Source organism: Crassostrea angulata, chromosome 1 (genome assembly GCF_025612915.1).
Source record: "Crassostrea angulata isolate pt1a10 chromosome 1, ASM2561291v2, whole genome shotgun sequence".
NCBI lineage: Eukaryota > Metazoa > Mollusca > Bivalvia > Ostreida > Ostreidae > Magallana > Magallana angulata.
In genome coordinates, this window is record NC_069111.1 from 33,372,674 (window position 1) to 33,399,838 (window position 27,165).

A 27,165-nucleotide genomic window follows, 5' to 3' on the forward strand; every position below is an offset into this window, starting at 1 on the left:
CGCTCTAACACAACATCAAACAACACCATGTCGCACTAACAACATAACACAACACGCTGTTGCACTACCACAACATCACACATCACGCTGTCACACTAACACAACCTCACACAACACGCTGTCGCTCTAACGCCACATAACACAACACGCTGTCGCAGTGTGCACAATTTTAAACACTGTCTCACAACACGCTGGAAATCGCAATGTCGCATAACATGTGCACGTCGACTTGGCAATGCATTGCATTGATAAAACCATTCACAATGTGAATACGCAGTCACTGTAAAACTTAAGTGGTGTATTAAATGTGTTTGCACGGAGTTATGTTAGTGAAGCGTTATAGCTTGATGACGAGTTGTGTCAAAACCTTAACATTGGCGGAACGGTGAAGGCGTAACGATTATTCACTGCTCGCAGTTGAGCTTTTGTCAATAGCCTAATCCTGTAATCGAGGCACCTTTTTTTTTTTATAAACACTGAAGACACCTTTTTTAAATATCATTTATGTTTGTTTTCTCTTCTTTAAAAATTAAAATTAATTCAAATAAAACAAACAAGACGGATGATGGAATAAAAAAAATTAAATAAATTAATTTACAAAATTATTATAATGAATTTTATTTTTTTAAATCAAACTTGAACTTAATAGGGTATCATCATTGATGATCGAGAATTGCCTTCTGGTGGTTGTGACACATTGTATATCGCTCACCGCTCGATATGCCCGTCAATCAAAAAACCTTAATAATTTCTAATAATTACCATAAATAGTCTAAATATTGTCTTTGATTTATGAACACACTTTTCTAAAACTTTTATTAAGAAATAAATTTATTTGGCATTGTATTCTAACAATTTGGTTCTACACACGCTTTACAGTCGTTAAATGGTTAGCAGGCCACCATTGACAATCAAACTTAAAACAATTTTAAACATTTCATAATAAATTGTACAAGAAAAAAAAAACAATTAAACAGGAATGAAAGCTTGATACTTTTTTCATGTTGTCAGGCGTATTGCAAAAATCCTAGCGTTGGTCGTGCTCACTAGCGATCTCTCGTCATGTGATTAAATTGTATTGATCAGAAAACCCTGACAAATCTAATACAAATTCCCTTAATTCAGGTAGAAATGTGTATTTCAGATTCCGCCGCATCTTTTTTTATGTAGATGTGGTTATAATGGTTTTCTTTTCAATGCCAAGCTAACATTTTTTCTTCTGCAGGAGAAAAACACCGGGTAATTATTGTCGATTCTAATTTCAAACCATTTACTTTCCAATATACCAGAGATGTGTTTCACAGGGTTTTTTTTTTATAATAACATTTTCTGCCGGATATACTGACATGTGATGAAGAAATGTGATACGCTCTGCTATGTTCATGGATTTTCGCAATAAATTGTTGACAGATAGTCCACCTTAAAGAAAATGGCAGGAAGTGGCGCCATAGAAGGTATGATTTCTCCCCTTTTGATTCATTTCTTCCATTTTGTCTGCATGTCTATGCCTCCACAATCTGAGAATAAAGCAAAATAAAATTATGGATTATACAAAGATCCCTTAATGGAAAATTTCAGTTATATGTGCTATTGGTATCTTGTATTTTTTGTAATGCTTCTATATCATCCTTGTGATTTTATTCTTAATGCATTATCCGTAGATATGCTTACGATGTGGAATTGATATTGATTTCCATTCCTTTTAGATTTTGCTTATGATTTTTACATGCGTATATAGGAGACTTACAATCGTTTATTATCCTGCTAAGATTAATCAACAAAAGGCCACGCCTCGTTATTTTGCCAGTTTTGAGAACAATGGCTGCTTCTAATGAGGGATTAACATGCGAATCCTCACCATTTCCATTTTTATCTGGAGCTTTTCAATGAGATGTCGGGTTTTCGCATCTAAATCATCCATTGACAACACACTGTTAAAGCCATTGCATGTAGAGTCATTGCAAATGCACAAATGATTCATTACACCGTGTAAGGACTTGACACTGACGATTTATTTCAATTTCTCCATTAGCTAAAATATACGATAATAATGGAACGTCATTTCACCCGTCAGTTATCTTTTCTCGATTATTTTTTCGGTATGAATTGAAAGAAAAAATAATTATAAGTTTATGGTCTCTGAGAGTATAAAAATGTAGATGTACATGTGATTAGAAATTAGCATTTTTTAAATTAGAATCCGTAGGACAATATTTGAAAGTCAAATGTCAAGTTGGCTGTAAGGTTCACTAATTGCGCTCTCTCTCTCTCTCTCTCTCTCTCTCTCTCTCTCTCTCTGAAAAAACAAACTTTTATAAACTATTATTAACTAACCATTAAAACAGAGAGACCTTGATAATATATCATCATCATCATCATCAATGCTATATTTCAAATTGCATTTTCAATATCCATATAATCATTTTTTAAAGCATTAAATCGTGTTTTTTTTTTAATCTGACAGTCATCTAAAATTGTAAAATCATAATCTGTTAATTTTTTTCCTACAACATATTATTCAAGTTGGCTATCGCCAAACGGGCGATCTAAACGAACAGCTGACAGATAGCACAAACACAAAATAACAAAGAATCCTATCAATATTCGATTTGGATATTAACTTTATTTGTTTACGGACAATTGTCATTTATTAAAGCACTTCCGCTGTCACTGATGATAAAAATTAATCTGTAAAAAATAACAGAGATTCAAAATCCGGAGGGCTACTCTAGAGTCTTTATAACCAGAGGTATTGTCAACTAATTTTAATTGTTTTGACGTTGATTGATATTTTTTGTGCACTGAATATCAAATAAAAATTTAGAGAACATTTCTTTTCAGATGATAGATTTTTCCCAAGAACAGTACCCGTCGTTTTTTTAATTATCTAAAATGTAATGATTGCGTTGATTTGAATACCATTGCATTGAGGAGAAAAACAAAGATTTCATTTTGCTACATATTTTTGTATCGAATAAGAACACGTATTGTTCATAGACTTCCTTGTAGTGTTTGTCAAGCGTATTCAGTAAAATGTATATTCTACATAAAAATAATAGCAGAATGCTAATTGGCAACTGTATTTCACAGTTTTTCCTTAGTTTCAGTCACTAAGTGTTTTCGGAGAAAATAGATGTTTTCGGAGAAAATAGATGTTTTCGTCGGGTTTTTCCGCTTCGTTGTTTTGGTCAACGTACACTTTTCTCTACATTAATCTTGCACATGTAAATGATAACATTGGTAGGAGGATATTCTGTGTAGTAGAAAATCGAATTTCTGGGGAAAATAATTAAAACCTCACGGTCCTGTGTATTTCTACTAATACAATTTGTTTTCCGATAGATTGAGGATGTTTCCTTGGAGTATGAGTATGTCCATGTATTTGAGTTTTTACAAGATTTTCATTCATTGTATTTTTTTGTGGAAGGGGATATGATGACGTAATCATTTCCATGTTGATTAAGCTACCGGAATATTTGTGGTGCCGTGTATTCAGATTCTTTTTCTTTTTTTTTTAAAAGCGAGCAAACAGAATATAACCATTGACAGGGGTAAGAGATTTGTTCATATTTTTGGAAGTATGTACATGCATGAACTTAATTTTTAAATTTTCAGTTGAACGAACGGACATAACCCGCGAGTCATCCTTTGCCAATACTGATGTAACACCAGATCCCAAAAATTGCGTTTGCTGTTTGTGCAGAAATGGCAAATCCCAACAAAAGTTTGCCATGGCCTGCGCCATCGTCCTTTGTATGGCCATCACATGGGTAGCGAGCGCCCAGCTTTGTCGGGAAACCTACATCCCTGGCCAGTTCCTGTCGCCTCTGCTGTGTCTGTATTTTTGGTCATCGTGGCTAATTTTCTTCTATCCTATGTATGTGGGCATCGAACTACTTGTGTCCAAGGGGGACTTTCCTGTCGGACAAACTTTCAGGTTTGTTGTAGTGTCATTCTGACATATCTTAAATTTAACAATAAAAATATGTATTATGACTACTTTATATTTTTATTGCTAAAATTAAAATATGTCAGAAAGGCAGTAGGCTAATGACATTACGATACTAAATAATTTAAGCTATCATAAGAAATATTTTTGATGTTATATTAATTTAAAGTTTATTAGTTTGATAAATGTCCATGTCACAGACATAACTTGAGTATTCTTGTTCGTGTCTTATAATGGGGAACGATACTGGGATATAAATAGCTTTCAATAGTAATACACAGTCTACTTTCAGTGCATAAAAATTGGGTAATGAATGATATCGCATCAGGAAACTGACGATCTTGTCCTTGGCAGCATTTGATCAGAAGGACCTACATTTAGAAATTGTTTGTCTGATTCTTTCAGAGAAAATCTTCATATTTACGGACCTTATGATTTCCATGTCGGTCGCTTTGTGTATAAGACGATCACACTATGTTTCCTGTGGGGGCTGACGGGATACACATACGTCCGGTCACTGGACCCGGGTTTCCTGGAGACCACAGACATCTCCGCTCTACTGACCACCAATCACACCTTTGTCTACATGCTGTCATGGATTGTTTTGTTTGAGAAATTCGTTCCACTCAGGGTAAAAACATCCGTTTCAGAAGACCACGTGGTCTGCTATTCAGATTCATTTTTAGATTTTAAACATGATTTTGCTAGCCAAAGACTATTATTTCGTTAAAAAAAACTCTAAAATTTTTAGCTTTGAACTCTGATATTGCATATTGAAATCCTATTATCCAGTCTGAATTGTCATGATTCGTTTTGAACATTTTACAAGAACTTACAAGGGTTGGATGGTCGTGGACATTTTAGGCTATATCTACCTCCTTAAGTAGGAGAGCTTTGTATTAAGATAATGGGGAAAATTCCGATTTTAACGTTGAAATATTTGGAATTTTCAATTACCGATAAAAATTTTGTTAATTGATAAGAAGATTATATATAAAATTTGAAGATAGATCAAATGGGTAATTGGATGACAACCCAGCCTCCTTATGGTATATATACTGAGTTGTTTGTAAGAACAACATCTAATATAACAATCTTCATTCATGTCCCTTATTTATTTGGTCGATGCAATCACGTCACAACAAAAACCTCTAAACAGTCCGACGATAACAGGCTGTGTCGATATCTACTGACAGATATTTGCCCTCATCCTCTCTATCTCCGGGGTTGTCCTCTTTGCATACGCTGATGGATTCGGATCACACTCGACCTGGGGCGTTGTTTTGGCCATCTGTTCGTCTTCAGCACTTGCCGTTTTCAAGGTAAGACTCTTACGTTACATGCTGAAAAAAATAAATAAATAAATAAATAAACAAAACATTTCTTTCCCATTTTTTTTAAAAACGTTTTCATTTTTTCGAATTAAATTATTATTCGATGATGTTGAGAAACTTTCAATATAAAAATTCAACAGTTGATTTTTCCCTCAACGATTTCGCAACTGATTAAACTCACAAACTGAGTCATTAATTCAATGGTTCTGTATGGTATATCACAGGTACCTTATGTCAAGCCTAATAGAGATATACGAGTTTGGGCAAAACAGTACAACTATAAATCAATTGAGGATTAATCTGTGTAATGTTAACAATTACGTACGTCGATACTTGTACGTGTATTTTTCAGATATTCGATATTCTTGTCAGATTAGAAATCGTGAAAGCTGCGACCAGTGTGATAATAATACAATGTACATGTATATGTATCTTTACATCACTTACTATAAAAACTTTTTGTAGAGAAACTAATTACGTAACGTAATAGTTCTTGTCCGATCAAAAACTGAGAAAGCTGACAATGCACCGCTGTCTTTGTGATACCAATGTATATGTATCTGTCTTCCATCACCTCTTATACCAACTGTTGTAGAGAAACTAACAAAGTAACGTGATACTGATCTCCATTGTTCTTTCTACCGAGCATAGGTTCTTTACAAGAAATGGATTGGTCGAGTGAGCTTTGGTCAGATCTCCATGTTTTTATCCATCATGGGTAAGAGAAACAGTAAGAGATATTAATTTACAATCCTCCCTTTACATCCATATTGATCTCCAATAAGAACTCAGTCAAATGAGACAGGTGGTTTTTGGTTATTATGATTAACCAGGTACAATTGCAATGCTTTGACGTTCATCGTACAAAGTACCTGAGTGTATCGTGATTAATTATATCATACTAGTATATTGTGCCGACCAGAATCCTATACATTCTTTACATGATTTAACATGGTCCTTCGCCTAGAGATAACTTTAATTGAATACCAAAAAAATTGTATGTACCTAATAAAATATTAATGTATGTACCCAATAAAATATAATTTTATATACCCAATAAATTATTATTGTATGCACCCAATAAAATATAATTGTTTCTGTTAAATTATGGTCAAAATGATATGTAAGAGTTATTAAACGAAAATGAAACATCATTATCTGTTGTCTGATTTATTTTCTGATAATTAATATTTGATTTTTTATTGATACATTTGTTATAAATACTTTTTCATGCATATTGTTTAATACATGTATACGTATGGTTTAAATTATACAATACCGCATGCTTTTAATTTTAACAACTGAATACATTTAATTGTTAAAACTATATGTGTGTGATACTAAACGACACTAATTGAAAATTGTGTTTATTAGGCGTGTGATTTATAATTAAAAGGATGATTTTTAATTAAATAATACCAATTATCATTTATTATAACAATTCATTTCATATCAATCATCTCCTTGATAATTAACTTTACTTTCAAATCATCCCCATTTTTACAGTATAGCGCTATCATACTGATTGTTATGACATGCCTCTTTTTTTTCCACAAGGACTTGGAAATCTTCTGACGCTCTGGCCAGTGATAATCATCTTACAATACACAGAATTGGAATACGTGAAATCCAGCGTGCCTTGGAATGTTCTCTTTGGAGTTGCTGCCTTGATGATTGGTAAGGATGCTGTATTCCAATACGAATGGTCTGAAATTGCTATATATCAATACGTAAATGCCGAGTATAAAGGGAAAACATTCATAAACAAAAGCGAAGGTGTAACTCTCTTGAACTGCGTCATGCGTCGTTATTGAGGGTTTTCTTTTTATAAAAGAAAGAATGGCATGTCTTTGACAATTATTTGAGACTTTTGTAATTAGAGATGGAACATTGAATTTTTTGCGTTCAAAAGAATGGAGGATTGGACGTCATGATTGAAAAAAAAAATAATCATTTTTTTTTGTGGGGCTTTCCGTTGGTTTGCTTTGTACTCGTATTTGATATATGCTTCTTTCCTCTCTAATGATGTGTTTTAATAAGAACAGTGGGACGGACAACTTCGGAATGGACATTTTTCCGGCGTTGCGCACCCCTTTCCATTCACAATATTGACCAAAGTTTAGTACCAAATGGTGGGGTTTTTTATTCTAAATAAATTTATGGAAAAAAAATTGAAACATTTTTAGATAGTTTTTTAGATATTTGAACTTAAAAGTTCCAACCCCATGGGATTTTAGTTTGGAAAAAATACCCCACAGAAAACCCCATGCAAACCCCATGGGGTTTTGCAATAAACCCCATGGGACAAGAAACCCCATGAAATTATTTATGGGGAAAAAAAACCCACCATTCCCGAAAAAAATCAGATAGGGTTTTTATCCCCATATTTAATGCTTATGTTGGGTTTTTTCCCCCATATTTACTAAAGTAATGATAATGGGGTAAAAAAACCCACAAAATATTAATCTGAAGTGAAGTAATAGAATCTGCTTAATGTCTGATATTAGGCCGATTGCATAGTTGATATACCTTACAAATTTTTACTAAGCAATTTTCAAATAAAGTTGAATTTACTCATCAAATGTATGATGGATCTCTTTGTGACAGAACAGGTTGCAAGTGATTTTAATTTTTGGTTGTTTGAATAAATCCGTAAAATATTTCTACATTAGCTAGTTTATGCTTAAAATTAGCATTTAAAAATCAAGGAAAATATATAGCAGCCCATGTGAAAACTTAACTAACCTAATGTCAATTGTTGGAAAGTACCTGTTCATGTATTCTTACAAAGTCTACTAATTAATTAATTTCCTAAGTTATCCTAAATTAATTGTGACTTTCACATTGCAATGGCAAGATGTGGTATTTATCAAAATTTTGGTCAGCTAGGACGTATTACATGTAGTCTGTAATGTTGCAATCAAAAATTTTGCTGGCAATGAAGTTTTAAAAGTAAAAATATTTCAACAGCAAAACGATTAGGTAAAAATCACAAACAGCAAAATAAAACTGGACCAGTTAGCCTATTCAATATCAATCTACAACATATATATACTGTCTGGGGTTCTGTGTTCGTCAAGAAGAAGAACTCGTGATATTATGAGTATATAATGAACTACGAGAGCAAGTTTCACACGCAAAAATCTACAATCCCTTATTTTGTACTTACAGCAAATGAATTCTTTGAAGGTGTTGTTTAGTGAACTGATTCACGCCATCGAAAATTAGATTCTCGGAAAATTATTTACACGAGAAACAATTTACAAATGCATGATTCAGTCCAAACACTGTGACTCTTGTTAAAATGTTGCATCGTGTTTGTTTCAGATTGTTCTTTCCAGACTGATAATAACGTAACAGTAAGCGCTTTTAAGACTATGACAGGTGTTGATGCAATTGGGGAAGCTAATACACGAAACTGTCTGTTTTGAAGTTATTTCATTTAAAAAAATATATTTTAAAATATTCTAGAAATAGATCAGAACATTGTATAAGGCCGGCGAAACTGCGGTGACGGTTGTTGTCTCAGAAAAAAGATCGTTTTTTTTTACATTAGTGTACAGGTGTATCCTCGACCATATATTGGAGTACAGTACTGCAGTGTAATGGTGAATATATTGTACAACGGCTGCATCAGCGAACAGTGGTCATAAACTCTGTTGTATACACAAGCGCGAAGCGTGGTAAAGATATTTACTTCCGAGGCAAGTGTATGTTGACATTTAACATGGCATTTTAAATTGGGTATATCTTATAGTAGTAACTGCAAACTGTTTGAACTTCTCTGAGAGCTAGATAGCAACTTAACATTGCTAATTTCTGGCAAACCCTATTTCATATACTTCCCAGTGTAAGTGCATGCATTTCCAAGTTAAAAGAAAGAACAAACCCCAATTAAGATACCTAAAGACACCCCACACACCTTCCCCTTAATGTGCTAATTACCCCTTAAAATTGGTTTTCATCCTCCCTCCCTAGGAATTCACCCCTGCCCCCCCCCCCCCCCCCCCATTACTTCTACTGCATGGTCTGCATGGGTTTGATCCCTAATGATGAATACATCCCTGAATGTTGAACATATTTTATAGACATATTAGACTGATTTTTTTGCAACATTGAAAAACCAAAACTTTATGATTGCAACATGTCATATAACCTGGAATTAATATAGCAAATGGTATATATATTACATAAGTAAATAAGGTTTATCCCTTTCCATTTTTGGATTTATTATATGATTTACTGATTTTATTAATTGTCTTGGTTTTTATATGAGGATAAATTTAATAATTAAACTAATATGAATTATACATGTTATATGGCAGCAATTTTTAAAAAAAAAGTTTCAGTTTGATATGAATACAAATCATAACTGCCATGAATCCATATTTTTATGAAAATTATACTAAATGAAAATGGATCAGTAAACTTTCATTAAGTTATAATAAGTGCAGTTGATTAACAGCAGGAATGATCATAAAACTGTTATTTTAAGTAATTACAATTTATGAAATGCATTTAACTTGGAATAGGGTTTCAATAAACCTCATAGACCCCTTTACTGTAAGAGTGGTACTGCTCTCTTGCAGGGAAATATGATCAATTATGGTGAAGTTTAAGTACTTGTGATGTTCATGCAGACCAGTTCGAATACCGGGGCGAGATAGCTCAGTTGGTAGAGCACCTGACTAGAGAATCAGGGGGCCCGTGTTCGAATCACGACCATCATTATTTCTCCCATCCTGTTACATTTGGTGCCGTGACCAACCCCTGGAACTGACAGGTTAACTCCTGCCAGGGGAAGAGTCTGGGTTGATCTTCAAGGGCGAAGATCATTTAAGGGGGGAAGAATGTGATGGTCAGACCTGTTCGAATACCAGTGCCAGATTGCTCAGTTGGTAGAGCACCTGCCTGAGAGATTCAGGGGGCCTGGTTTAATGGTACGTCATGTTTCACCCAATAAAGTCATTTTGCCCTGCAAAAGAGCAGTCATCACAGTTACCGTGAAGGGGTCTATGACCCTAGCACAAGTGTTTGTTTCTGTTACAGTAAAAAAATATTTTTGAAATTAAGTTGACATGTAGACAAACAAAGTTATCATAGAAAACAAAATGAGAAAAAACCCATGTTTGTTCTGTTGCTTCTTCTGTCCAAAAGTTATATTTGAATAATATTAAATACATCTAGTACATGTGGAAAATCACCTCATCCTTCAGTTAACATGTAGAATATGTAAATGTATCTTTGACTGTAAAAATAACATCTACTTTGAAAATTATTTTCAAAATGAACAAAAAATATATACTGGTATATTTAGAATATTTATTTGATATACATGTAGAAAAACATAGGTAAAATTTGAACATTTTTCCATGAAATTCTATTATCACCATGCAGCTATCCAGCTGTATATTAATCTTATTTTACTTAAAAGCATACATCACACTGGTAGCTATACATGTAGGTCTTATTGCTTTAGCATGGTTGACAAGAGAGTAGAAACACCATATAGCTATAAGTATATATTAGATATTCACTAAAAATGAGTGTTTAATTAAGCTCACTTTTTCATGGAATCAAGAAATATCATATGCCGGATGGAATGTCTCTTTGTCTGTGGCTATGTATAAATATATACATGTAAAATGCTACAAATCTAAAGGTCAATTTTTAGATTCTATGACAATTGTTTTCAAATGTGTGTGAGAATTGACTCGAGGAAATTGCCATAGGTTTTATGATCCTATATGTGAAAGGTTTTTAACATCTAGCTACACTTCATGAAAATCAAAAGATAGGGGGAGGGTATACATGTAAGGGTATTTCTATATGCTTTTATCATGATAATATCATGAAGATACCAGGTACTTGTAGTATTGAATAATTAAGGTTTCTTATTAGAGGAGACTGAAGAGCAATTGACTTCTTAATGATTATTTAGTAAAAATGTTTTACTGCAGGAAATTTAAACCCCATGAATCTGTGCATGTTTATACTTATAGAAAGATGATTAAGTGAAGTGGAGATAGTGGGATCACTTAAATGGTTATATTTTTCTTAAACCTCAATGGAAGTGGCATTATGGGGTTTACTTTTTTTTTAGAACTGCATATTCTTTCTTATTATAATACAAAACTCTTTTTTATAGAAAGTTAGTGTAAGTGAAAGGTAGCAAGGGACTGTTTTAGATTATTTGTACTGTCAATTATTTGGTGAAATGGAGAATTGCTCTACTTTCAGGCTTATGTTGTGTTGCAAAAAGTCATAAAATAGTTTTTAGTGATTAGCATTAGTTAGAGAGATGTCTCCTATTGAAATTGGTATGCGATATGTAGGTCCTTAATGACTTATATTAGGTTCATTATGATCCAAAGTACCGGTAAACTTTTAATTGATCATCTTGCAGCTATGACTGTTGTGTTGACTTTAGACAAGGGGTAAAATATAACATGAAACATTTTATTCGAAGGGGAATAGTCAATGTGTTTACATCGTTTAAATGTTCAGAATTCTTGATGTAACTAATTGTAATAAAAATGGCTTTTGAATTAAAAGTGGTCATAATTAATCTTAAAAGCAATTTACAGAAACTGTTATTACACGGTACAAGATGATTGGTTCAGCCGGGAATGGGGATGTTACTAAAACAGAATTAACTTTTTTATTTTTAAATGAAATAAGATTAAATTTGAAAATTTCGACTTAAAATTGCACAACCTAAGCGTTCTGATTATAAAGTGTTTTTGTGAGATATAAACTCTTAGACTTAATGTCAAAGATTGCAGTGGATATATTTATAGTTTTGTCTGAAAGACCTGTCTAATTTATGAAAAAGGAGGGGGAAAACCAGACATTTGAATGGTTATTTTAGGAGTATAGTCAGAATGATTATTGCAATCATTTGTTTGGGAGTGGAGCACATGTCCATTGTTCATATAATGACACTTTAATATTGGTTGTTTATTTTATCGAATAGATTAAGAAAATGCTACTGTAACAATGTGGCCAAAATTTTCACTTTTTGATTTATGCTTGAAAAAGAGGATGTATGGGTCCCCCCAATAATTGATAATTTTTTGCATGGGTAGACAATATCCCAAGTACAGTTGCTTCCAGCAGTTACTTGGGGCTTGTGCATGCTGGCCAGTAAGAAAGGTAAAATTTTTAGAAAACAAATTGAGATTGGGCTCCTCTAGTTAGTGTTTACCTTTGCATGCAGAACAATTTTAACAACCCCGCCCCAACCCACATGTAAGAAATACACTATATCCACTACATGTATATATCTAATTGACATATTTCTTTAATCGACAAAAAAACCTGTCTCAGTTGTATTTAGAAAATTAACATAGATTGTATCTCAGTAAGCATGTATGTGATAAAATTATACATGTATTTAAAAAGTTTAACTAGTTCTACATATATAGTTACATGTAGATTGCGGCAGACAACCCTTAATTATTCTTGAATATATATTATGAGGTGTAATAAGGTATCGAATACAACTGATAACTGATCAAGAACTTCTAATACCGGTAGTGCATTGGCAGCTCATTTTCCCTGATTGTCAATATAAATATTAATTAGGGCAAATAATTGTTATCTCAATCTTCATGTTTAAAAAGATATTAGAACCTTAAATTGATCTTCACTAATACAAAAAGATTGATAAGAAAATTAGCCACTTAGTCATTGAATGTATTTTTCTCCTCCTTGACATTTACATGTATGTTTACTTAATGGATAAAACAATGCAGTCATAATTTGAATTTCATTATCAAAAAATCCTGCTGGTATGATTCCATAATATCAATTTTATAAATCTGAGTGACAAGTACGCGCTATTCAGTTGAATATAAAATTGTATTTTGATATTACATGTACATCTACATGTACAATCCAAATTCGCCATTAGGTTACTCATTATCTGGCATAGTAGCATATGGCAGTGTTTGTTTTATTGCAAAAATTATGTGTTAATTATGATCAACAATTTTGTGTGACCCAAATAAGACTTATCATCTGAGCACTCAAAGAATACCAGAGATACATGCAAATTACATGTAGTTATTTATAGCTGACCGAGTTTATAGACTTTTGAAATTTTAACTTGTTTAGTTTAAGTTATGCATTCCCAATAGGATAACATATTAATGTATCAAGTTACAGAGCTTGATTAATAATGAGATTATGAAAATAGCAATAATTTTAAGAAATAACCTCATTACTACAAAATAATGCATTGTATGATAGCATATATCAAAGACTGAACTGGACATTATTCTAGGAGATACAAGAAATGCACAATGGGTTTGCGTATTTTTAGAAACACTTCATTGAAGAAACAATGTAATCTGTTTGCATATCGGGATAATTTTTTCAGGATGTATTAAATTGAATTAAATTGATTGAGGCCAGGATTAAATTGATATAAGTTAAACTTGACATCCATGTAAATACATGTATGTACCCAGAATATGTACATGTATAGATACATTGCATGTGCGGATCCAGAAAATTTTTCCAGGGGGGGTCCGAAGGATAATTGTGTTTGCCAGGGGGGGGTCCGAGGCATATTTTCGCGATAATTTTACTATGTAAATTTAATAAATTTTCATTTTCCAGGGGGGGTCGGGACCCCCCCGACCCCCCCTCTAGATCCGCGCATGCATTGTACATTCAATTAGAGATTAAATAGTCTAATATTCTAATACTGTAAGATTTTCTATCATTGAAAAGTGAACTAGGTGAAATTAATCTGCAAAATTTGGTGTTTGTACATATATTATGTCTAAATAAGAGTATGAAAGTTAAAAAAAAATCCAGAAACCCTTCCCAAATTAAGGAAAATGCAGCATGTATGTTTTAACAATTTTACATTTGTCTTCTAATATTGTGTTTGAATGAATAATTTAATTTCTAGAATGTAGCCTGGTGTGTTTTTGTAACTTAGAAGATGAGAGTGCTGGGCTGGCCTGAGATGAACCAAGGAGACACACTGTGTATACCTCATTAGCACCTATTGTTCTTTCACAGACCTTGCAATTAACTTAGAAATCTTACGTGTCTTTGTAATGGGCACATTCTGTGTATACCTATTGACCACCCTATTGTTCTCCTAATGCTACAATCAACAGAGCAAAGCACTATATACACACGACACATGAGAACTTGAGAATTTGTAAGAAATTACAAACCAAAGGGAAATTCTGAATGAATGAAAATAAAAAGTTTTTATAAGAATTTATAAAATAAAAATGAAAACATTATCTATAATCGAAATAAAATTTTAACATACATTGAAATAAAACACTTAATAATAATAAACAAAGAGACTCCTTAGAAGGTGAAATTTCCTTTGTGGTTCCATCATTAAATTAAATTTAATGATCGAACCACAAAATGACCTATCTTATTCCAAAAAACTTTATAGAATTCTGTTGTAAATCCATCACTGCCTGGACTCTTATTATTTGCCATATTTTTTATATGGGTACATGCAAAGTTCGGGAACTATGTCAAACAGAAACAAGGAATAATTACCCGTATCCCAAAAGATGGTATTTAATCAATTGGAGACCAATAACACTTCTAAACATTGCTTATAAAATAAGTTACGAGGGTAATGCTCAGAGAATTAAAAGTATGCTTGATATAATTAGTAGTCCCAATCAAACAGGTTTCATTCCAGGAAGATATATTGGTGAAAATACTAAGCTGATATATGATCTTATGCAACATATGGGGGGGGGGGGGAGACATTTCTGGTGTATTATTCATAATTGATTTTTATAAAAAAAAAAGCATTTGATACTTCACATGGAAATTTATTCACAAATATTAAGATTTTTTCAACTTTGGAGCATCCATTCAATCTTAGATATCTACTTGTCAATGTAATATAGAATCATCAGTCACACAAGCTGGAAACCTTTCAAAAATTTTCAAACATAGCAGAGGATTTCCCCAAGGCGACCCAATCTCCCCCTATTCATTCCTACTGTGTGCAGATATTTTGGCATATAAGATTAAATAACTTTTATATTCGGGCTACACCCTGAGCCTATTTCTATAGACATTTATTCTATCTTCTTGATTATGAAATCCCATATCTATTGGAAAAGGTGTCTTAAGGAAATACTATCAATTCATGAATTAATAATAGATATTGAAAGACATATATCGACTCTAAAATATATTGCTACAAAAAATTGCAGATTAGATGATTTCTGTAAGTGATGGGAAACTTGGCTTTTTCTTCTTTCTTTTTAATAGACTTACTCAAATTTGACTGTATAATAGAGATTATATAAAGCTTTCAATCAACTACTAACTCATGTTCAACAACTATCTCTCTCTCTCTCTCTCTCTCTCTCTCTCTCTCTCTCTCTCTCTCTCTCTCTCAAAGAACAATTTGGATTTGAAGTAAATGTACTTAAAAGCTGTTGTGATCACTTTATTTTATACAAATGTATTGGATTGTTCAACTTTAGATTAAAAATAAAGAAAAAATAGTCTAATAATGTAAAATTTTCTATCACTGAAAAGTGGACCTAGGTGAAATTAATCTGCAAAATTTGGTGTTTGTACGTTACGGCTAAATAAGAATATAAGAGTTTAAAAAAAAATCCATAAACCCTTCCCAAATTAAGGAAAATGCAGCATGTGTGTTTTAATAATTTTACATTTGTCTTCTAATATTGTTTGAATGAATAATTTAATTAGAATGTAGCTCTGGGTGTTTTTCTAACTAAGATGAGAGTGGGCTGGCCTGAGATGAACCAAGGAGACACACTGTGTATACCTCATTAGCACCTATTGTTCTTTCACAGACCTTGCAATTAACTAAGAATTCTTATCTGTCTTTGTAACGGGTACGTTCTGTGTATCCAATTAACCACCCTATTGTTCAACGGAGCAAAGGTACATACACACGACACGTGAGAGCAGGTGTCCGATCGAGCTGTGCACGTGTAACCAGGAACAAAGTAATGGACAGGGGGCTGCAATTAATCTGGATGTCAACTTGGGGGCCGGGTGTGGGGGGTGGGGGGGGGTCTATTTCTGCAGCAAAGATTTTTATTATAATTGAGTTATCATAGAGCCCACCAACCCCCCACCCCCCCTTCCCACACACACTCTTTTGGGGGAGAATATTAAAAATTGGAAAACAAGATGTTAAGAGAGGAAAATGAAGTTAAAGGTAGATTACACGCTATCACCCCCCCCCCCCCCCACACACACACACACACACGCATTTTATAATCGTTTTTAAAATATATGCAACTTGGACCTTTTCATAAAACAGTACATTTTGAACACACTTAAACGGCTCTGATCAGGATGTATATCGCTACCGGATCGGGGGGTTGGGATTAAATGCAATGGGTTGGGACGTAGATTTAAATTTTAAAATAAAAGTGTACTGGGTACATGTATGCGCTTGAAATTAATCCCTGGGTATTTATTTAGTTGAACTCCCTTTGGTCGCCCTTATTTTCTAGGGACTTTTAAAATTTGCCGCACGGGTATGAATACCTTCCGACGCCCAGGGTAATTAAATAAACGATTATTGAATACTAAATCATATCTGATGTGTATAAAAATAGGTAATGAGATTTTAAAATATCTTAGTTAAAAACAACACCACTTATTTATCATTTTTCCGTAATCAGTTAATGACCCTTTTTGATATCGTTTAAATATTTAATTACTTCAGAAGAAATTAATGAGCGCCGTGGCGCATATGGTAGCGCATTGGCCTACAGACCCAAGGGTCGTGGGTTCGGATCTCACGGCCGGCAATGATTTTTCTCCAAATTTTCTTTCTGTAAAATGCCACAATAATTAAAATAATATCAATCTAGTAACAGTTCCTTCTCGGCTCGATACAAATTTGACAACACAAAATCAAGCATGCATTGATATATTTAGTATACACAGCGTTCCGATGATATGTATACACATGTGTTGAAATATAGACAGTGAATACAAAGTACATGTATACACAGGGATTGGTCTTGTTCAGTTTATTATGAAATCGTGGGAATATATTAAACGATGCAAATGTGCAATGGGCCTCATCCTTTGACTTAGATTGTGATGCCTTTTTGTCGGCCTTAGACTCTGTTATTATTGCCGGTGTGGAAATCACTCCAAGTATTCTCATGATTAAGCTTTAAAATCATTACAAAGACTGCATGATTTGTTCTCCATGACTATGTATTTCAAGCACTGGTTTATTTTGTATAAAGGTTATCCTTTATATATACTTGCCAAATTAATTGCAATGGGAAATTCGATTTTAAATAAAATTCCAGCTTTTGCTCCAGCTTTTGCTCGCTTGAGATAAGTCCTATACAATGGGAAGAGTGGGAAAGAAATAGATAAGAAGTACTTACCGGTATACATGCTATGAATTAATTTAAAAACAAAATAATTATTGTGAGAGGCTTCTACAGTATAATATTTAAACGCACTGATTTTGTCACATGCCTCTGATGTACTATAGCCATGGTATCTATTTTTTATTATCCAAAATAGCTCCTGGACATTATCACAAAATTTATACTCTTTCACTAAAACATTCTACGGAAAAGAAAAAATCAACGGGACTTTTCATCAAGTACCCCCCCCCCCCCATGAGAAAACATGTACACAAGCTGAAATTATCCGTCGAAAAGTATTATTGTACATATATATCTTGATAACCACCTTACTATCTCCTGTTAAATTAAGAATTTTATAATAATTATTGGTTTTACTAATAGTATAATGATATAAAACATTTCGCACACTTTATTTTTTGGTTGTTATAACCCCCCCCCCCCCCCAACCCCCAACCCCCACCATTGACACTAAATTACTCATATTTATAGTTAGATAAATAATCTATATAATAATACGGTGTTCAGGATGTTAAATTACTAATAGGATTTTCGAGTTCATTAAACGGCATTATACTTGAAATTCATGAATTCTCGACATATCTGTGTCCCGATTTGTCTAACTATTTCGACATCCGGTTTTCAACTCCATCGCCTGGTACTTGATAAGTTGGTAGGGCTAGTGTTGCTAAGTTTGTGTTTCTTCTGTCCATTTCCAAAGGTAATTCCATTGACTGCAAATCAGTTTCATTTTAAATTTATACGTCTATATATTATTTAATAACTTCCAAGTGAAAAGCTAGGTAATGAAAAAAAACATCAACATTTATTCGTGGACCGAATTTTCTCGAAATAGTGAGACCAGAGATTTAAGACTGTTTTAATATGCTATGATATTTAACAGAAGTTTAAATATTATATGTAATCTTTGTGATTGCATAAACCGTAAATGTATGCCTTTATTAGTGGATCATATAACATTGGTACATACAATACAGTTCAGTATTGATAAATATTTACAACCTGTCAGATTTTAAAGAATTTTATAATAAGCAGGGCAATACTTATTTTGAATTAGTTATATCTTTTAAACATAATTTACATAGTTTTCATGACATATTTTTAGGCAAATTAAAGGATGACAGAGCATACCTCTGATGCTGACACTTGTCATTTGAAAAAAAGGCATTTTTGGAAGACATTACCAACATCTGTGGATTATAATTCAATGCAAGAGAAAATCTAGAGTCATTAAACTAATGCAAACATGAATAAATCAGTCTCGAGTAAATTATCATTGAGAATCTGATTTATTTGCTTGGATTGGTTTAATTAACGTCACCCCATACTGTCTGCACTGTGAGTACTGGTATTTTAATAGATTGGTAAAATATTTTAGTAATTTTATATTATGAACAAATGGGATAAAATACCCCATGCATATGTGGGATAATAAATCCCATGACATCTATTTTATGGGATTAAAAACCCTAAACTGTTATTTAAGAAAAAAGTGGGTTTTTAAACCCCACATTATTTTCATGGGGTTTTCTGCCCCATGGGTTTTATTGCAAAACCCCATGGGGTTTGCATGGGGTTTTCTGTGGGGTATTTTTTCCAAACTAAAATCCCATGGGGTTGGAACTTTTAAGTTCAAATATCTAAAAAACTATCTAAAAATGTTTCAATTTTTTTTCCATAAATTTATTTAGAATAAAAAACCCCACCATTTGGTACTAAACTTTGGTCAATAGTGTGTATGGAAAGAGGTGCGCAACGCCGGAAAAATGTCCATTCCGAAGTTGTCCGTCCCACTGTTTAAGCTCTTTATCTGCCTCCCGTGGTCACATCTATACGCTGTCATTCTGTTTGCGCAACAACAACAAAATCGCAGGAATACAGATTTACGAAAGATGCGAAATAAATTCAGATTTTGTCATGGATTTTAAAAATCAGTTGACGTATCTACAAAAAAATCAATGAGTTCTTTCTTATACATTCATATCCTAAACTGTATTTTAATTATCAAATATCAAGTTAATGATGAAATTGCTTGAAAATTAGATACACTGAATTCGTATGTGTTTGAAATCAAGAAGAAATGCTGACAAAACATGTATTCATTAATTTACTTAACAGTTCTGCTTTATTTCAGTGTTTCAATTTTTATCAAACTACACCGAGTGCCTGACCAATGATTTGGTCACGGGCCTCGGAATGGTGGTGGCGATACCAATGTGTGGGGGTAGGTTTAAACATTTGAAATTTCAATTATCAATTTTTAATATAATATACATGTATATTCAATCCTGTGTAAAGTATTTATTGGAACTGTTTATATTCGTGAACATTGAAAAAAAAAGCTACTTTTAAGTGAGCATCCACAGAGCAAATTTAAGAAATATTATAATTTTTGAAAAGTTTATAAACTTAACCAAATTTGACCTGTTTGTTAAAAAGTTTTGTTCAAGTGAAATTTGCATGCGCATGAACCAATAAACCAACGGGAAAAAATAAAAGAACAAACAAAAAACAAAAAAAAAAAAAACACAAAAAAAGCAAAACTACCCACCGAAAAGAAAATTCTCGAAATTAGATGATTTTTCATGTTCAAATAGGTTATTTATTTGAATACTTACAATTCCGTCTTCGTAAGTTACTGATATATATTTTAATCTCTTTCATTCATTTTAAGAAAACAAACTAAAATCGATTGAAAGAGAGACGTAGATATAAAAAAAAATCAATTGCTTTGCTTTCTTTGGTGGATTATGCGCGATATAAAGATAGTTATTAGAGGAGAGAAAACCTGCCGACGATGTTGATTTTTTTTTCTCTTCAGTGTCCGCTACTACATTCATACACCGCGTATGATCCACCAAAAAAAGCTACGTAATGTTTTTATTTTTAATTTTACAAATAGATCAACTGTGTATCTCTCTACTTGTTTATAATTAAAAATTGTGCTATAAATACTGTAATATCCAAGTTATAAAACAGAGCTTCAGGGTATTTCTTTATCATCACGTCACAGAGATACCAGAAATAGAAGCTTATTACGCATTTGAAAGAGTTAAAAAGTTGATTAACCAAAATATGTGCTAATAAATGAATCTGTATAGTTCATAATGATTTAACAGGACATCATTATAAATAAGTAGAATCGTAATTAATATTCTAAAGTGCATTAAGCATTAGACGTATTTGATATTTCGAATGATCAAGAATTTATTCATAGCCAACTAGAAATATCTCTTATGAATCCAAAAATTGTACTTAAATTCTTTGGAAGTAAAAAATTACGTGAATTTTAAAAACTTGGATCCCATGATATTGCATGCCCTTTTTAAATCTACAGTTAAGATTGATGGACGTCATTGCAAAAATCAGTAATCATAGAGTAGAATTTTAATCAAATTTTAAAAAATCAGATCTTTGTACTGTACAGTATTTTATTGATAATATATGTGCGTTTTTTTTTTAATTCAGTTGTCAAAAACCATACTTTTGTACTGTCACAATATTTCATTGATAACATGTATGCGTCTTTTTCAAGTCTCGGACTACATTTGGCGGAGCCGCACCTTTAACGGGATGAAGTTCTCTGGGGTGGTACTCTCTACCCTGGGTCTGCTATTGGTCCTTGTGCCAGACAGCTGTATTGGGGAAGTCTGCACGTCCTGCATGAAACACATACACACCAAACCGAATATCCCGCCTCCCGAGAGGAGAGGCAGACGTGCACGTAGGGACATCATACGAGCTTGACCTTGACCTTCGCTACACTACTTCATATTTACCATTTGGTTCATTTGTTCTTTTCATCCTTTATTCAAATTACTGTTGATATGTCGAAACATATAATTTACAATTGGTTACAAAATTGAAATTTTCCATAAAACCTTTATATTTTTATTTTGGTCGACTATGCTTCGTAAATTTTTCTATTACCCTGAAATTTTAATAATGTAAATGATATTAACGGATTGAGGAACAAAGCGTTATCAATCATAGGCTTTCTAAGCTGTTTGAAACAAAGTTGATTGTTCAATGACAAATACTAAGCCAATTATTTGTACCTATTTACGATATGACTATATACGTATATATGTAAATATGATAAGGGCTCTAAACTGAGATATATATTATTTCTTTTTATTTAGATTTACAAATAATTTGTAGAAATACTCATATGATTTTGTACTGATTTCCAATTAATGTGAATGCTTTTAATTTAGAAACACGTGATATGATAAATTTGACCAATATTTCCAATGCATTCCCATCGCTTTTCACAACTACTTTTCCATGTGGTTAAAATCAGCGCAAACTTGAACAAAGATATTTTCATTATATAAGTATATATCCAAGACTTGTAAATGATGGACAATACTGCTTGTCCAAAAAATGTAATTTCGGATTATTTGTAAAATAGCGCCATATCTGACGTCATATTCTGCTAGAGTGCAAATAGATATCCCATGACAACTCTTCTACAAAACAAGAGAACAATCCAACATAACCGAAAGATCAAAATTTTAAAACTAGAATCGTACTTATTCCATAGATTGTTTTACTCGTAACAACAATAATGAAATTTTTACCATTTTGTACAATTCCTGGAAATTTATCAAACAAAAAATAATTTGGTAAAATTACATTACGATGAGATGGTCGAACTTGCCAAAAAAGTAATCAACGTAGATTTTTGTTGATTTTTCTAATTTAAACGGGTTATCGTTATATGATTAATTAATATAGATTGCAAAATAAGTCTTTTTAACCTTTGGCAGAACATCAAGGGTTATTAGCTGCATTTTTCCTGTCGGCTATTTATTGTAAAATATTAGCTAACTACATCAATAACCACACCAAATTAAGGTTTATGAACATTTCTTTGTCAAATGGATTTGGAAAGCAATTTTAAGGGGCTCAGATTGAGACAAGATGAAAATATGTTCGTTCTGTACTTCTTACATTCTTAAAAAATGTTTTAAATTTAGTTACAAGTAGAATTATTTTCATAACACGTTTTGCCAGGAAAGTATCAGTTAAGGTAATGGTCCATACCCCACTAGATAAATAAAATGCGTACAGAATTTTTTCATATTTTTCAAACATGTATCTGAGGATATGTTCTCATCAATTTTTATCCTGTTGGGTGGTCCATCGGTATTATAAAAGCTAGGGTCGTTGCTAAAAATAGAACCGATTGCGGAAAATGGCGCTTTTTCATACATAGCGAATATAAGCCTAAGCCTGAAATTGGAATTTCACAAAATAATTTTTTGACTTATATCCCATGTAAAATGAAGGAATTATTATTTCAAAACAAAAATTTTTATGTTACACTTGCTTATTTATCAAAAATAGATAAATCTGCATACAAATGAGATAAAATGAAATAAATTTTCAAAGAGAATTTAAGCTCTTATGATTTTATTTACGCACAGAATTCTCTAAAATTTTGATATTATTTACACATTAACGCCCTTAATCAATTGAAAATAAAATTACCCAAGGGATCGGCCTTTTCAGGATCACAATGGGCGTATTTTGGGTAAAAATCATTAAAATATATATTTTGAAAAAAGATCCGTAAAAATTAAATTGTGCATAGGTTTATTATTTCATCACTCTAAAATTTTTTTTTAGATTATTGTTAAATAGAAAACATGATTTAAACAAACTGTTGATCAATCTGTATTATCTAGTGCGCAAAAGATGGTATCTTTGGATATCGGTAAGTATTATGGATCGAGATCGGTATTTAGAAATTGCAGTCCCACGCTTGGATAATGCTAACTACCTGATATATGCCTGTAAGACAAAACCTCTATTCAACTTTTTTTTACTGGTTTTAAAGACTGTTCTTAAAATGAAATAACTTTTCTTAAGCGCATGTTTTTAATTCTAAAAACATTTTTTGTGGGAAAATATATCTATGCTCGTTCATAAGCGAATATAGAATATAGATGAAATAAGTCAAATTATTTCCCCTTGTGTATTTATCTCCCTTATGCACTGGAATATAGATCTCGGTCAGGATGTTTATGCATCTTCAGGGATTAACGTTCAAAGAATTGGATTAAGTTCAACCTTGTAATGAATTGATGTTTATGCAGGACAAAAGTAAGCGGTATGTATTTTCAAAACGAGTACTCAATCGACACAACCCAGTCAATTTCTCATTTCGCTGAGTAATAGGCTAATTGATTGCAGTTTTCAGGATTTTTAATAGATTTGTTTTGAATTAATTTCTAGGTCAGCGTGATTTTTTTGTTTTGAAACACATGTACACCTTTTAGCGTTAGGTCTCGATTAGATCGGGCACGGAAAAGACGTAATAACGCGTGAATTACGTCAGACGTTGTTTTGTGACGTATGGATCATTACCTTAAGGTCAAGATCTAGTAAATTTTTCAAGAGTGTCTTTTATGTGCTAGAACCATTATGACGTCATAATTGATTTTGATGAATTTTTTCCCGTATTTTGCAGATTTAAAGGAGTTATGTAGAAAATAAAACAATATTTTGACATTCTATCTTCATTCACGTGAAAAGTGATCCCGGTACCTATATTCAATTTGACATCATTTTAAAGAAGAGGTCAAGATCTTGTTTAATGCCGTTTTTGGAGAGACTGTAGGCATTCTAGATATATTTCTTAAGTCAAAAATGGACAAAACTCCGAGATTTGTTACTTTTATCCTTCATATTTCATTGAAAATGGTTGTTTAAATTTAATTGAGTTTACCAAAAATTTAAGCCCCGGTACACCCTATGAAACAAAGATATTGTTATGAAGCATCATTGAAAGAATTTATATCTTGAATTTCATAACCCTGTAGGCACCTCATTTACTATCTTGACCTTAAAAAAATACACATCTTGTTGCCTTAAGCATATTTGAATTACACTCAACATTTAATCATTGTAAAAATCTTAAGTACAATATTTGTTCGTTGTGTTGCTATGAAAGTTTGAATTGTTGCTTATCAGACCTATATGTAATCAAAGTACTGAAGTACTGAAAGCCGGGCTCTTTTGGTGTGTCTTTATGCATATTGTGTAGTAAAGACTGAAAATCTCTCTCTCTCTCTCTCTCTCTCTCTCTCTCTCTCTCTCTCTCTCTCTCTCTCTCTCTCTCTCTCTCTCTCTCTCTCTCTTGCTTTTAATGTCGGCAAAGCATCAGAGAGCGACCAAATTTTGTAAGCGGCTATAAACAAAAAATATGTCTGTCTAGTAGAAGTTAAAAAGTTCAACAGTTGCTGCCTTGAATTTTGCGACAAGCATTATATATTCAATCCCCATTTCTTCAGCGCGCAGCAAAGTAGTTCATGGAAATTCATGCGCATTGTATGTGTCCAAAATGCATAGTAATGTTTTAAAAACACGTTATTAATAAGAAAACTAAAAAAGATAGACAATTCATTCAAAATTAAAAAAAAAAAGAAACAAAATGCCAACACTTTTGACAAAACGTGGCTCTTTGTGTAACTATTTGGTATAGCGGAAGCTTTACCTTGACGCTGTTTGGTTTTTTGTTTACTTGTGCTATTTATAGTAACATTGGCGATTTGCCTGCCTATAGCCAGGACTCTGCTTTCAGCAGAGCCCGGCTAAAAATATGTAAAATGAGTTGAATTACATTCATCAACTTATTCTACCAAAATTTTTATCTTAGAATGATGTCTTTTATATGAATGTGAGTTGTACATGTTTGTTTGTTATACATATTTTATATGTACTTCATATATATATACACTTGAGGTTTGTTTTGTGCAATTTTAAATGAACTACCACTCAGTAACATTGAAAACTACGATATGAAATATACTTTTTATATTATTTTGAACAACAAAAAATTAGTTCGCAAAAGCACAAATCCTGGATTATGTTATGTAATCGATTGTATAAAATACAACATAATTATTACCGAGCGCAGCGAGAGGCGGGCGAAGCCCGCCTCGCGGAGCGAGGATTAATGGTAACACGTATATATAAGAAAATCATTGAAAAATGAATGTTGAATCAGGGGTACTAAGGCCAAAAAAAATTTCTTCCAGCCCTGGGCGCCGCCATATTGGCAGCCATTTTGATTTTAAACAGTTAGTTCGATCATTGATTGACTGGTACTTATCGATGTTTATTGCCCCTAAACTCGATTAAATAAGTTCCAGTGTTTCAATAGAAGGTAATTTGAATTAAAAGAAATAAAAGAGGACACCAGATAAGTTTCAATAGTGCTTCAATCAAGAAACACGACTTGTTCAATGTATGTCTTATCAGATTATCAGATGGAAAATAAAAACATTACCGTCAAGGAACTGATCTTTTAGATACTAAATAAAGTATTCAAATTTATTACAGCGGCATTCACATGAATTGAATTGATGAACAATGAAAGAAAAAATACTAAAAAATCGGAATCATGGAACTCTCTTCGGGTATTTCCGTTGAAAAAACTTGAACGTTTTACGTCTGAAATATGACGTCATAATGTAAACTGAGCACGCGACGTTTAGTTTAACTTTGACGAATGATTTGAGTAGGCATTAGGATCTGTGTGCGTTTTCTAAAATAGATTTTATTATACAAAAATCAAACTGCACTGTGCTAATCTGCGCTCGGGCCAACGGTCACGCCGTTTACATATTATTCAATCTCTTTGTACTCTCCGAATAAACCGGACCCTAAGACCACTAAGTAAAATATAAAATATGGAACATTATTATTTTTTTTTTTAGCAAAAATGTTTGAAAAATCTTTTTACTATCTAATTAAAGGATCGCAATTCGAGCTTAAAACTTAAATTATTATTTCATTTTTTCATTTTTTGATGTTCACAATGCTTTTGTTCCTATTTCCAATAAGCCAAAACTTGAGAATCATTATTCAATTAGCAAGATATAATTTTTTTTATTTGGAAACAAAGCTCGTGTCATAATTTTGTTCACATAGGGAGTGCTGTATAGACAATATCTGGTTAAAAACATACTTGAATATGCCAAACTTAAAAAAAACTGTTGAAACATTAAAATTAGAAAAAAAATTGACAATTTTCAACTAAAATCATGACAATGACCCTTTAAATATTTCAAACAAAAGATTAATTATTTTTAATTCAAAAGTTATGAAAGCTTTAAAAAATATGTAAATGGTCTTGAGGCCTGGAAATCAATTTTTACCACATCCATTAATGGTAATTTTGATTTTAACTTGCTACGAGAAATAGAGTTTGAAACATCATCATTTCCTAAGATTTTAACATTACAACGAAATCCATCAATCTAATCTGTAATTTCGTGCAGTCATTCCATCTGTAATAAAACGCACAATTTAAACGGTGTACTGTATTTAATCCTGCATAAAGTATACCCGTGCTATGGCGACAGTTGAAAGTGTGTGGCTAACGTCCAGTAACTTATTGCTGCTAGATACACGTTTCAACGTTTCAAACGTCATATGCAAATTAATATTTTTTGACGTTAAG

At 32.5% G+C, this 27,165-nt stretch overlaps 1 protein-coding gene across 1 annotated transcript; it reads left to right on the forward strand.

Annotated features, from left to right (window-relative positions):
- The first annotated feature begins 1,163 nt into the window (after positions 1-1,163).
- Positions 1,164-27,016, forward strand: LOC128156901 (putative thiamine transporter SLC35F3). The gene is made up of 9 exons (XM_052819232.1): positions 1,164-1,454; positions 3,616-3,937; positions 4,355-4,580; positions 5,146-5,271; positions 5,935-6,001; positions 6,841-6,960; positions 19,825-19,914; positions 21,226-22,725; positions 24,072-27,016. Exons 1-8 carry the CDS (start codon positions 1,430-1,432, stop codon positions 21,435-21,437), a joined length of 1,188 nt encoding a protein of 395 aa, XP_052675192.1. The 5' UTR covers positions 1,164-1,429; the 3' UTR covers positions 21,438-22,725; positions 24,072-27,016.
- The last annotated feature ends 149 nt before the right edge of the window (positions 27,017-27,165 follow it).

Coding starts and splice junctions, on each gene's coding strand:
- LOC128156901 (XM_052819232.1), top strand. CDS start 1,430: ATGGCAGGAAGTGGCGCCATAGAAG. Junction 1,455..3,615: donor AGGAAGTGGCGCCATAGAAG/GTATGATTTCTC, acceptor TTAAATTTTCAG/TTGAACGAACGGACATAACC. Junction 6,002..6,840: donor CATGTTTTTATCCATCATGG/GTAAGAGAAACA, acceptor TTTTTCCACAAG/GACTTGGAAATCTTCTGACG.